This window comes from Benincasa hispida, chromosome 3 (genome assembly GCF_009727055.1).
Source record: "Benincasa hispida cultivar B227 chromosome 3, ASM972705v1, whole genome shotgun sequence".
In the NCBI taxonomy this organism is placed as follows: Eukaryota; Viridiplantae; Streptophyta; class Magnoliopsida; order Cucurbitales; family Cucurbitaceae; genus Benincasa; species Benincasa hispida.
Genome location: NC_052351.1, coordinates 39,249,821 through 39,264,190, shown reverse-complemented (window position 1 = coordinate 39,264,190; position 14,370 = coordinate 39,249,821). Strand labels below are relative to the sequence as shown.

Here is a 14,370-nt window from a genome sequence, read left to right as displayed (position 1 = left end):
TCGATTGCAATCACTTCAAAACACTCCAATCTCTTCAATATAATGCAGACATTCATGCAAATAAATTAGCTGCATGAGATGCAGCTCATGCTTGGAGTTAATGAAGAGCTAATGTGGGTTGTTGGTGACCTAGTAGAAGAAGACAATGGAAAATCTATTTTTCAATTTTTGTGTTTTTCTTTTTCTCTTTCAATTTTATCTAAATTGATTTCATAAATCAATTTTATTTAATAAAACTGAAAATATTATTAGTTTTACAAAATTAATTTCATAAATTAATTTTCTTAAATAAAATTAATAAATAATTATTTAAATAATTCTAATTAATTTAATATCAAATATTAAATTAATTTTTAACACAATTCCATCTTCAAATATTTAAATCATATTTCTCCAAATTCATTTAATTCTAATTTGAACACTTCAAATCAACTTATCACGATATTCTAGAGCTAATCCATTTACGAGCTAGTAAGGGACCTCATGGACCTCCAGATCATGGGTTCCAACGGTTCGAGATTAATCGGCTAAACTCATTAGACCGATCTAACCCCCATTCGTTAACTAATGGGTGATTCCACTAAAGCCTATAGTTGAACTCCCCTCACTATAGATATATTATGTCTACTCGATATAACCATGATTAGTAAGTTAACCCTTCACAGGTCATAATAACGGCTGGGTCAAATCTCTATTTTACCCCCGAATTACCTCTTGTTTCTTAAGTCCCACTGATCCTCTAATGAACAATTGATTTGTGTCCAATCAAAAAATCGAATCCCTCTCTGTCCAATGAAAGGGTGAGACCTCTTGTTCAAGACCCAGAATCAACACTTAAAGGGAACAACCTCTCTACTAACCCTAATCGGGTAGGAGTGAATTCTCTCTTGCATCCTATGTTCCCAGCTATTCATCCGGTCTTATCCCTAAAATGGTAAGCTTATTGAGCAGAGGTAATTGGTCTACTCTCATCGTTTGCAGATCAAAGGATAATCCCGAACAAACAGGAGTTCATAGTTAGCTTAGGATTAAGGTTAAGTTACCTAGGTCATCGCTTTGAAATAGTCAGTCTTAAACAGTACACAACATTATAAAGTAAGAGTGACTGGTTTCGTGGTTCAATCTTGCATAAAACTCATTTGCACAAGACACTCCCACTCCTCATGTCCCAACATGAACGAATTAGGATCACTTCGTTTGTAGCACTTTACAACTCTTTGTAAGAACTACAAAGTAGGTCACATCCAATAGTGTTACCAGAATAAGGTACCCAACCTTATTCATATACTATAGATCATTTTGACTATTTACTCGAACCTAATACACTTGTATGTCTCCACATAAAGTTCAAGTACTCATATAATAGTCAAGGGACTTAGGTTTATTGGATTTCTAAAAACTATATATTCAATAACAACTTTATTGAATTCTTAGAATAAGTTCTAATGTTTACAAACTATGAGTTTTAGGACATAAAATCCAACAAACTCCCACTTGGACTAAAACTCCAGTGGTAACTTATATATCTGATATATAAGACTGAGTTTCTAAGTTTTATAGAGAAATGCAATAAACTAGGGCATCCCATACCCATGGTTTACCATTTGGTATCTCATACCCAATATTTCTCCCACTTTCCCTAGGTTATTAACCTCTGGTATTTCTCGTCTTACTAGATGATTCTTAAACACTTTAGCCGAGAAAATCATTGTAAACATATTAGTGTACAATAGGCTTCTATTAAACTATGTGTGGAATGCATCTAATTCTCAATAATGGCCAGGAAGCACATTTTCCTCCCACTACATTGAAGTACTCTTAATTCTTTGATTAAGATGCATCTGACCTGCCTTAACAACTCTTGTTAACAGTTAGATCTAGAAATCTTTAAATTTATTTATAATTCGATCTTAGTCGTTAAATATCTAAATATTTGCAAATGGCTATTAACAATTTGATTCTTAATAGAAGTTGCTATGAGATAGGACAAACATATTTCTTGAAAATGAACACTTCATTCAAAACCAAAATATGTACAAAAGGTTCATTATAAGATTTAACAAAAGTAGGTAATTTACATCTTCATCAGCAACTTCTCCTACTAGATGAGCTAAGCAAACGGTCTCCAAGATCTAAGCAGCCTGTTTACCTTTCTCTACTCTCTTCTCTGCAAGACATTTAGGGCAATTTCTCTTCCAATGCCCTTGTTCATTGCAGTAGAAACATTTCCCTTTCTCTATAGCGGTTTTCTTGCTCTTCTTGCCAGTAGGCTTCTTTTTCCCTTTCCCTTTGTCTTTCTTCGCTGGAATACTCTTAGTTTGCGAAGAAGAGGCAACTTCAGGCTTGGAGAACATTCCTCTCTTCTCAGCAGAAGCAACATTTACTTCTAGTTCCAAGCTCTTAGTTCTTAACATGGTTTGGAAAGCCTGTAACTCATTCCATAGAGTTGTCAAGTTGTATTCTATTTTATTCATCAAGGCATTGGTACAAAATTGCAGAAAACTCTTCAGAAGAAATTCTAGAATAAAGCCAACTTGATTTCTCTCATCCATCATAGCGCCGTTTACTTCAGCTACATTAAAGTGACCATCATGTCCAGGACATGTTCACGAACATTGGTCCCCTCTTTCATGCTACTGTTGTAAACGTATTTGATAGCATCATGCCTCAGGGTGAAGGACGGCTGTCCAAACATCTCTTTCAAAGATTCTATAATCTCTTTGGCAGTTATCATATCCTCGTGTTTTTTCGCCAAAATGTCAGACAGGTTGGCGAGAATATAAGCACAAGCTTTATCATTCGCCCTGTTCCATCTATCAAACGCTTCACGAAGAGTTCGGTTGGAATTTGAGCTAGGAATGGGAGGTCATTCCTCCGTTAAGATCGTCTATCGTGAGTATTGTATTCAAATTCGATTTCCAGGTTACATAGTTGTCCCCAATCAGTTTGTTCGAAGCCAACAATTGTATAATAGAACTCGTCATTCTGAAATTATAAAAAAAATTATAAGTGAATTGCTTTTAAATCCAATCAAATTTTAGCAAAGTGATAATGTACCTATAATCATTATTTTTGCAACGATACTTAAGTAATTTAAAACAAATGCTACCGTGGGGTAGTCAAGAATTCCTTCATAAAAGCAAGACAGTTCTTGACCAAATACTATCTCCAGATAACTCATATTGCGATAGTCATTTAGTTATCGTTTTAGATCAAGATCATTACGAACACTTAGTAAGTCTTGTAAGTGTAGACCCGCCATTTTCAGATCTTATAGAACGGTATGAGTATGCCTCCGAAATAGAAGACAATAACCAAGACGGAACTATAAGACCCTATTCATTTTATTGAAGCCTGGGTTATTCCAAATCTTATGTTACAATCCTCCGTAGGGATCGCCGCGATTAACGACTAGCTAGTACCGCATAAAACCGACAACAGATGCAACATAGGAATCTCATGGTTCAAACTAATGGAAGAAACTGTAGGACAATGTTGACACATTTCTTTCACCCACTTCCCCCATTCACCTTGTTATTGACCCATGTAAACACTTTCCGTATGGAGCAGTCGAGGTAAAATCGACAAGAAGTCGAGCATGGATCTCACAGTGTGTACTCTTGAGGACGTGAAAGCTAATAACTTTTATTCTCCCACTAAAGTGTTCTAAATGTTTGGGTATAATTATACTTAGGTTCTTTTCAGCTAATAAAAACAACCCTAAGTCTAGGTGGTTTATCCAAGTATAACACTTATAAATGGATTTTAAACCTACGATGTCTAGGTGATAAACCGTTTTTATTATCTCACACTGTTCATGAATGCTCATAAAACCGATTACCAACGCTCAATTATTCGGCTATAATCCCCAGGTAGGAGGTGTTCCATAGACCGTCAACTTAAGTACCCCCAGTCTTTGACAGGATTATATACCGGTTGAGTTTGTCACCTTAGTCGTATAAGTTTAACGACCTATTTTAACTATTAAAACAAGTGGTTAACCTAAGTGAACATGCAACTGTTCTTTGTTATGGATTTTAAACGTCTAACCCAATTTTATAACAGCTTACAAAATTTTAGACATGCTAAACATCCACGACAAACAACAAAGGCATTCAATATCTAATATAACTATTATATTAAATAAAAGAAACCCTAACATGCATACTATATAATATAACAATTTATAACATACTTTCAATGCATGTAGCATGCTTTCTATGGTAGGATTTTAAATCTACATGGCATACTGTATGCACATACAAGATTTATTTAATTATAACATACATCAATGCATAAATAATTAAACACTAACTGATATGACTTTAGTTTTGGTAAAAACAAGCAAATAAAACCTAATTAATACAAAACAGCTTCTAAACCGCTCCCAGATCGTTCGAACCGCTCCAAAACGAACTCAAGTAGTCAATCTTTACTTCCTTAACACACCTCAACTAAGTGGCCCAACATCGCATTTGTCCATGGCAATCTTTCCTGCCAACTTCTAAACTTCGCGATCGTTGATTCTCTTGCGACCATCCTAACATTCTGCCTTAGCATCCCCTTTGAAGTGCCTATCTAAGCAACTTAGCTATTTGCATGTAGCCTATACTAGCCTTCTCCACCTTAGGTGAGGTTGATCACATACTTTTCTCACCATCCTTGGCTAAACATCAAACTCAATAGCTAACTTGACTTCCTTCATGACCTTCCACATACTTCATGGACTATACTTTGGCATAATTTTCCTTCCTTAAATACTTGGCCGCATAGCGTTTTGGAAGGGTTGGCTGCATACATGGACATGAATTGTCACATGGACTTTCTATTTTCCTTTTAAGTGTTAATCCCTCTCACTAACCTGAGAGCTCAACATTTAATACTTAGAATATTTTTTGCCCTCAAAGTACCTGAGAGCTTACATTCTCACACTTAGAGAATTTCTCCTTTCCTCTGGCTTGCCTCACACTCAAACTTCCCCTTTCTACCAAGTGTTAGCTATTCCCTTCGCCACCCAAGAGTCATCTTTCAACACTTTGAAATTTTCTTCTCCCTTAACATTACATACATGCTCTTACACCTTCATATTATTATAAACATTACAATTATCATAAACTTAAACTTACGATGGCATTAAACACATAATTAAGAGGACTTAAGCACAATTAACTAGTAAATCGAGTTTTAGGGTTTGCACGCACCATCTATCCCACGTTGTCATCATGCTTCTCAATGTTCCACAAGGCATCAATGTTCATTTTTCATTCATTACAGCAAGGGGGGCACCACAATACAAGACTCGACAAGCTCTCCACCTGGACGACCCGCACCACAAACTCCCATGTGAGGGCCACTTCATCGACACACAAATCAATCTTTCTATGAAAATGCTCCATTAACGTATTTCCCCCCACTAGATTTTAATACGTCCTGGTAGCTCCAAAGACACCACATAATTGTAAATGCCTTGTTACTGTTGAGGATGATGCCCTAAACTCTCGTTCAGTCCTATAGTTTGTAAACACAGTTTTGAACAAACGCTTGTGATGTAATAATATATGATATTTCTTCACTATTGTCTATGAAACATGGGATGTTTTATTTTCTTTACCACAAACCAATAAACTAAGATCCCTGGTTGTCGTTGTAACTTAAGCATGTATGTGGAGACATATAGGTGGATCATGCTTTAAGTGATAACCAAAATGGTCTGTAGTATTTGGATATAGGAGGAAAACTTTATCCTGATGACACTACGGATGCGGTTCACTTTGTAGAATAGTTACAAGTATTGTGACTTGCTACAGATGGTCTAATTCCGATCATTCATGTGAAGATATGCGAGCAGGGGCGTCCTATACAAAGGAGTTTGTATAAGACCGAACCACGAAGTGTTATAGTATCGTTATATAACGTCGTTCATGATAGATACTACACTTTACTAGGATGGCCATAGGTAACATGACCTCAATCCTGAGTGAGTTGGGAACTCCTGCCTTTGATGGTGGTCTTTTGATTTGCATGGGTGCGAATGGCCAGACTGCTGACTCAAACCTACCACTTTGGAGATTCATTTGATTTGGGAGCTGGGAACTCAGCTACATAAGATGAAATTCACTCCTTCCCCGAAGCAAGGGTAAGTAGATAGATTGCTCCCTTAAGGGCTGATTTCGGGACTTAAACGATGTGGGGCCACACATCTTCTCATAGCCCGAGAGGTGTCCACACATAGTAAGACTATGTTGTATTGTTCATTAGAGGGATCACTGGTACTTCTGTCTCTTATACACATCTAGATGTGTATAAGAGACAGTAGTAAGACTATGTTGTATTGTTCATTAGAGGGATCACTGGTACTTAAGAAGTTAAATGTAACTATAAGGGCAAAACGGTAAATCGGCCCAGCTGTACTTATGAGCATCTGTGAAGGGTTATCGTACTGTTGATTGATTATATCCGATGGACACAAAAATATATCTGTGGTGAGAAGAGTACAACTGATGGTCTTTAGTGAAATGTCTGGCAGTTAACGGATGGTGGATCTTGTGGCTAAAGAGTTTAGTCAATTATTAACGTACCGTTTGACCTTCAAGCCACAGATTCATAAGGTCCTCTTGGTAGCTCAATGGATTCAAGTTAAGAATCAATTTTTGGATTAGTTTGAAGTGTTCAAATTGATAAGAGGGAGTTTCATATTATATATGATATGAATAAACTGGTCGATTATATATGATATAGTTGACATGATGTATGAGATACATTAATGGAGGAAAATGATATAAATATGATTATATCTAGTGGAGGAGAAAAGGTCTATGGTTTATATGTTGCATATGATGTGATATTAAAACTATAGGTTATAAATATAATATGATTATATTTATTTTTAATTAAAATATTATGAGATAATTATTGGTGGTTTTTCTCCATAACCGTAAGAGATAGTGGAAGGTTACATTCAATTTTCATAATTGAAGGATAAAATGAAAATAGTTTTTATTTTGCAGAGAGTTCAGACAATTGCTTCACGATTAGTACACCGCCCATCGTCTAGCTAACGAGAGCATACACAATAGCTCAAGTTTTCCTAAACGGTCGTGTACACACGCAGATTTCCTAAACGATCGCATGTGCGAGCGATTTACCTAAGCGATCGTCAAACGATCAGTCCCGTTTTACTAAACGATCGTGCACCTTTTTCTAAACGATCAAGCACCCATCTATGTGATAGACACAATATCTCTCCACTTGCTTGGTCGTTGTAAACGATCGTAGTTTCCTCCTTCCTTTTACCAAATCCAACTAAGCCCACATCTCCTGGATTCTGACTCCGAGAATACCGAGATTACTGAGTGGTGGTGTCCTCCTTGCTGCTTGTTCGTATAGAAGACCGTTCGGTACTAAGTGACAACAAGATTTAGTAGACGATAGACTTGGTGATCACAACGACAGTGAGAGTTGTTATTCCTTGACGAGAGCGAGATATAAAGGGAAGATGAATTCTTCCAGAGGTATGTTTCTCGTTCCTTTGCATTTAAGTTTTGAAAAGTATGCCATAATTTTTTTGTAGATGCATAACTTGTTGTATGTTTGTGAACGCGGTATTTCTGTCACAATGCATTTGGAACGATCTTGCTTTTGATCATAGGTACTCTTTGATAAGAGTTCCTTCAGTTACATCCTTCTCCACAAGCTTATCAACCATGCATCCCAAAACTCCAAAGGACGCCAACCAACCTTATACCCTGAAAAAAGGGTCAAATATTATGCATGTATAAAAGTCCCATGATCTTTACCAACTTATAATTCCAAAGAACACGGGATGAGGACTCCCAATCTTTCCTAGAAAACAGACATAAAGGCTTAGTATTAACTTTTTTATATAAAGGTTTAATATTCCACATAATTATAGGAATGATGTCTTGGGTAACCCTTGAAACACAATAATGCTTTGTCTTAGGAAGGCCTTAACTTAGAGAGATTTCCACAAAAGCTTCATTGGACTCGCAGCAGACGAAGATGCATCGTTGTAGCAAGACAAAGAAATGACCAAATTGTAGGCACTATTAATAGGAAGTGTCCCTTTAAGCCATAATTTCAGACAATCTCATCTTTGGTAGACCTATTTCCCAACCTCGATTTGATAATAGCTTCGACAATAGGGGATGAAAACTATCTCCAATCAAAGCCTCATTCCAACTCTCATTAGCTCCATAAGATTGTGCACCAAATTTCCATCCAACTCATCGTTGCACAAATAGATGGGTGTTACTGCCGTTCTACTAATATACGAATATTGGTTAATCATAATGCACCGACTGTCACCAACTTTCCATCTAAATCCTTATTTGAAAATTTTGCTTCCCTAAATGACATTTCTTCAAGTAAACGAAGGATTGTCGCCAATTTGAGTCCTTAAAAAATCTCCATCTTTGAAATACGGACCCCTGAGAATTCTAGTCATGAGATTATTTGGTTGTTATATGATGCACCAACTAGATTTAGCAAGCATGGCTTAATTAAAAAGACTAACGACCTATTCTTACATATTTCTTGATTCATCATATCCAGTCTTAAAGATATATGGAGAAGCTTTTACACACTAGTCACAAACTTGATCACTAAATTGGGAGGTTTGAGTTTTAATGTTTTGGCAACTTATTACCAACATTTACTTCGGATTGAGACAGAGTCAAAATTAAGTAAAAGTTATGCAATTTACAGTCCAATGGGGGAAAAGCTAATGGCAATATTTATCTACCAACTAATTATGTAATGATTCCAATATCAGATGTAGAGATTTATGATTGTTCTTTCTTGTTTCTCTTATAACAATGCATTTGTGAAATGTGAATGCTTTTCTTATTTTCCATCTCTTAAATATTGAGTGAAAGTTGAGTAATAGATTAAACTTAACGACCAAGCAAGTCCGTATCGGCAATGTTGTGCATATGGTATGGTTAAAGAGTAAAAGATAATATTTTAAGCCATGCTATTTAAAGTTTGCCCATTAACAAAAAAAAAATGACATGTTAACTAATTCACACAAGCATATGATGGTCCAATCATCATTTCATTAGATTCAAGTTAAATCAATGACTATTTAGAATCATATCGTAAATTGGGGGACTAAAATGTTTATCTTGAAACGTTAAGGACCAAATAGACACCAATCTCAAACTTTATGGACTAAAAACATATTTTGCCCAAAAATTTAAATCACATTTTAGGACGTTTTTAAATCTGCCTTACTTTTGTATTCATGCATCTCAATTATTCCTCTCTATACTTTTTAAGTATGCACACGATAACAAATAAAGTTACTTTTTTTTTTTTTTTTTGTTTATATATAAATACCATCACCCTTTTGTGTGTAGCACATATATTTGATGGTCTACTAGACACTCGCAAAACTTGTGAAGTCATCGAACATAGAATAAAATTTGTGAAGTCATCAAACGTAGAATTGAATATATAGTTAGGGTATTGTTGGATTGTAAACTTTAAAGGGGCGTTTGGGGCACTGAGTGGGTAATATCAATTTTTATTATAGATTGTGGGTTATAATAATCTGTATTTGGGGTGCAGATTATTTTAGTATGTGTTATAATAATCTGTGTTTGGAGTACAAATTATTATAGTCTGTGTTTGGTGTGCAGGTTATTATAGTCTATGGTATAATAGTCTGTATTTGTTGTGCAAGTTATTATAGTCTGGGTTACAATAATCTGTGTCTAGGGTGTAGATTATTATAATAGCCGGTTATAACGATATGTAAATTAAATGCATGTTGTCTTAGTATATATCACAATTGATTCAACTTTCCGTATGTAAAAGGAAAAAATTTAAATGAAATATCATATTTTATGAACCTAAATAAAATTATTTGTTCCATCAATTTGTATAAAATGTGTTGAACGTTGCATTGTCCTCATTCCACCAATTTTAACCTTGTTTGATGTATCAACCCTCGTGAATATGCAACAAATACAATTCCATTCTCTTCGAAGAATATTAATCATTGGCCAACACATTAATGTATGTAGAGATAGAAAAATTTCATAAACAGCAAAAAAAGAAAACCAAATCACATTCATGTCCATGAAATAGTATGGTGTGAAACATAAAAAATATTATAAAGTACAAGCCATAATTTAGATATGTCCAAATTAAACATGGAAAAGCAGGTGATGAAAATAGTTGGCCAGCGTTGTCTAGAAGAAGAAGCTCGTAATACTTCAATTTCATATCCGCTGGAACAGACAAAAACTCTTCGTATTATGCACATTGCAGAATATGATATTCATAAGCTTCACTTTCCATCGGGTTTGCAGTTCTGGAATATCGTTAAGTTCATTCACAACCTTGGCACGTAGCTCAACCTCTGTTGCACGCTCCTCTTTCGGCCATTCAGCAATGGACTTCGGTTGGTCATTTACAAAGTCCATTGCATTCTTAAAAACCTCAGCCAACTCAAACTGATATCCATAATGTTTTCTCTTACTACCCCTTGATGAATTGTCTTTGTCAATAATCCAGGAAAAATCATCATTCTCCACTAAACAAGTTTCCAAAACTAGTAAATCACATTTACCTTGTTTGGTCTTTTTCTTTTCCACCAAATATCTGGGGCAGTTCCGCTTCCATGCCCATCTTGGTTGCAATGGAAACACTTTCCTTTATCAACCCCCACTGGTTGCCTACCCCTTAGAGCAGCAGGTTGTGGGTTAGTAGNTACCCCTTAGAGCAGCAGGTTGTGGGTTAGTAGGCGCCTTCCCCTTACCATCCTTCTTCTTCTTCCACTTTCTGGTGTCGGAGGAAGAAGGTGCAGACTTAGTTCCGGAGGTCGAACCTTTGTGGAACTTTTTGGATGATGAAGCAATATTTGCTTCACCAACCTTCTTCTCCATGCTTTTCAGCAAAGATTGGAAAGTGTGCAACTCATTGAGTAGAGTTATAAGGTTGTAGTCAACCTTATTCAGAATAGCGTTACTAACAAAGTGAAGGAAGCTTTCTGGTAATGATTCCAGAATTATGCTAACCTGGCTGGCCTCATCGATGCTCGACCTGTTCATCTATGCCACATTGAAGTGGACAATCATGTTGAGAACATGTTCCTGAACATATGCTCCTTCCTTCATGCGTGAGTTGAAGATGTACTTAAGAGTGTCATGCCTGAGCTGCACAGATAGTTGTTCGAACATTCCCCTCAGGGACTCCATGATCTAGCGTGCAGTGATCATGGACTCATGCTTCTTGGCCAAAAATTCATTAAGCTGGCCAAGATATACGCTCGGGCCTTTTCATTATCCTGTGTCCAATGCTCGTACGCCTCTCGAATATTTTGAGCAGCAGTAGGAGGTGGAATAAGAGGACACTCCTCCATAAGAACGAACCTAAGATCCTCGATGATCAATATCATGTTAATGGTGTTTTTCCAACTAGCGTAATTTTCGCCAGTCAATTTATCGGTGGCAAGCAAAGAAAGAGTGGCAGTAGCCATCATTTAAATTGCTAAAAAATGAACAAACATAAATTATCTCTACTTGCATTAAACCACTTTTTAGAAAACCAATTAAGTTTTAGCAAAATAGTTCTAGTGTACCCTAAGTGACATCTATTTTACAATGATGCTTCAGTGAGACAGGAAAAAAGTCATCGTAGAGTGATCAAGTGTCCCTTCACTAAATTGAGACAATCTTAAGCACTAGACAGAAATAACTCCTTGTAACTGAATCTAATAGTCACCATTGTTTGGTTCATAATTTGTTACAATCTTTAACAACTATGTGTAAGTATAACCCCTCATTTTAGGCCCTAGAGTCTCGCCCTAATGAGACAACCTTAGGGAAAAGCTGATTAGTACAAGAGACTAAATCAACCCTATCCATTTCTGGAGATCAAATAAAAAGTTGTGCAAAACTGTCATCCTTTAGGGGGACACCCAAGATGGCACGAGACGATGCACAAACACTTTATCCAACCTAATGAGAGATACCGAGGGATATGTTGTCACACATCTCGCTGTCACTTACTATGAACATTCTCTCCATTCACCTTGGTATTGACCTACCCAAATGCCACCCGTAGGGTGACACTCCCATGGTGCCTCGAGGCCGAGGATAGATCTCATGGTGTGAACTTTTAGGGAGAAACGTGTCGAGGTTAAAGTGAAGTATCATATACCCCATTTACCTCCTACTGAATGTTCTACCTAGGGTTCATTAACTTAGAAAATCCGGATACTGATTTTAACTAAGTGGTTTGTTTATTTTGCTAAAAAAACAACACTTGCTTTTGATGATTAAGCAACTTTGATTCAAGTATTATTAAACTCTTTAATAGACTTTCATCAAATTTGCATGCATGTAACAAATCTATCTGATTCACCTTTCCAGGTAGGTTCCCAGGTAGGGGTGCGACATTTCCATCGACTTAGTACCCCAGCCTAGCTAGAATCAGCCTTAGACAAAAGGTCCCTTATAGATACATTTGTTACATATTTAATTTTTTATTAGAATCAATTTAATCCTATTAAACCGATTTAAAAGATTAAACTTAGATTTCCAATCTCATTAGAAATATGATCTTAGGTCTATCTCAATCAAATTTTAAAACACTTTTAAAAAATGATTAAAGCCTAGGTTTGCATGCAACTCTTTATTATTGATTTTAATTCTAATTTCATTAATTATAACTCTTTTAAGAAATGAAACAATTAAAACCATTCAATATTGCTAGCTAGACATACATAAGTTATTTATAACGATCATAAATTAACCTAAAGTCGTGTCATGCTTCATGCAATGTTCATTCATTCTAATATATAACCTTTTATATAATAAAATAATAAAATAAGCTATAGCTAGCATACATTCCATGCTTACATACAATCTTATATTATAACATTTATAATATAAATGATACATGGATATGGTTTAATGCAAGCATATATTATAACTCTTATATTATATGATGCATGATCATGCTTTATGTAATTTAATCATGCATATTAATATATTATAACTCTTATAATATAAAATGATGAATGAAAATAAATGCATAACCTATGGTGGGTTTTAAAACTATATGACATGCATTATGGCATATATAATAAACATACATCACATGCATATTTAAATAAAGTTGATGGACCGGGATAGTATATCTCAAAAACGGAAAAGAAAATGCTAATCTATTACAAAAGTTTGAGTCTCCGGTTCGGAACAGGCAAACCGAGTCTTGAACCGCTCACTTTGAAGTCTTGCAGGCTGATCGTGTAGCAAACCTTCTGATCGTTGAGCAACGAGAGTCGACTGTAAATAATCGTCTAACAACGATTGCGTAGCTTTGGACTATGTGATGAGCATGAAAGTCCATGCGATCGTGCAGCGCACTTCGAGTAACGCATACCATGAAATCGTGTAGTCTATGCGATGAGCATGATAGTCTACACGATCGAGTAACATGCGCCGAGTATCGTATACTATGCGATCATGTAGCTACTGACTATGCAATGAACATGATAGTCTACATGATCGTTTAGCATGCATGCCTTACATCGAGTATCAAATATCGTGCAATTGTTTACCCCTCGAGCGCCTACGCGATCATGCAGCTAACACAACACGATCAAGTAGACAAATTTACATGATCGTGTAGCATTGGCTATGCGATCGTTTAGCAGATACTACACGATCGTATAGAAAATTCTACACAAACACATAGCCAATTCTAAATGATTGTTTAGTTAAGCTACACGATGCAAACATTGTTTTGTCTTCTCCATCGAAACGAACTGCAACCTTTGCGTCTGAAGCTTCTCGAACGACTCAAAAAACAAAATGAATACAGACTCGATTGCAAGAATTATGCCCAAAAATGCAGGGGCCCTTACAAATTAACTTTTGTAAACTTAAACAGAAAGCCAAAATAGAGATAACTATCCCAAAACTATCCATCAACAAACCATCCACATACATTTAACAGTTAAATGCAATGCAAAAACTTAAAACCCACCAAACTGTAAATGAATTCAATACAGAAAATGGAATTTGGAAATTAGAACACAACTTGGCTCTGATACCAATTGAAGGAACTCTTATTCGCATGAATCCCTCAAACTTTCACGAACACTTCAAACAGCAACAAGATCTCAAACCAAAAGAGGAAAAAACCACTTGGTGACCTTGGTATTCTCGGGGTGAGAACCCAGGAGTGATGGGCTCTAGCTATTTTAGTTAGGAGGGTGTTTAGGAGGAGGAAGGCGGCTGAAGGGAAAACAAGCTATCGCATAGCAAGTTATTCAATCGTGTAGTGAAGCAAGTCTATCGCATAGGCTCTGATGAAATCGTGTAGCAGACTTCACAA

The 14,370-nt window shown here is 36.1% G+C and overlaps 1 protein-coding gene across 1 annotated transcript; it reads right to left on the bottom strand.

Annotated features, from left to right (window-relative positions):
- Positions 1–11,075: 11,075 nt before the first annotated feature.
- Positions 11,076–11,503, bottom strand: LOC120073562. The gene is made up of 2 exons (XM_039026390.1): positions 11,300–11,503; positions 11,076–11,180 (listed from the first exon to the last, which is right to left on the bottom strand). The coding sequence occupies exons 1-2, from the start codon at positions 11,501–11,503 to the stop codon at positions 11,076–11,078; spliced, it is 309 nt and encodes a 102-aa protein (XP_038882318.1).
- Positions 11,504–14,370: the final 2,867 nt, after the last annotated feature.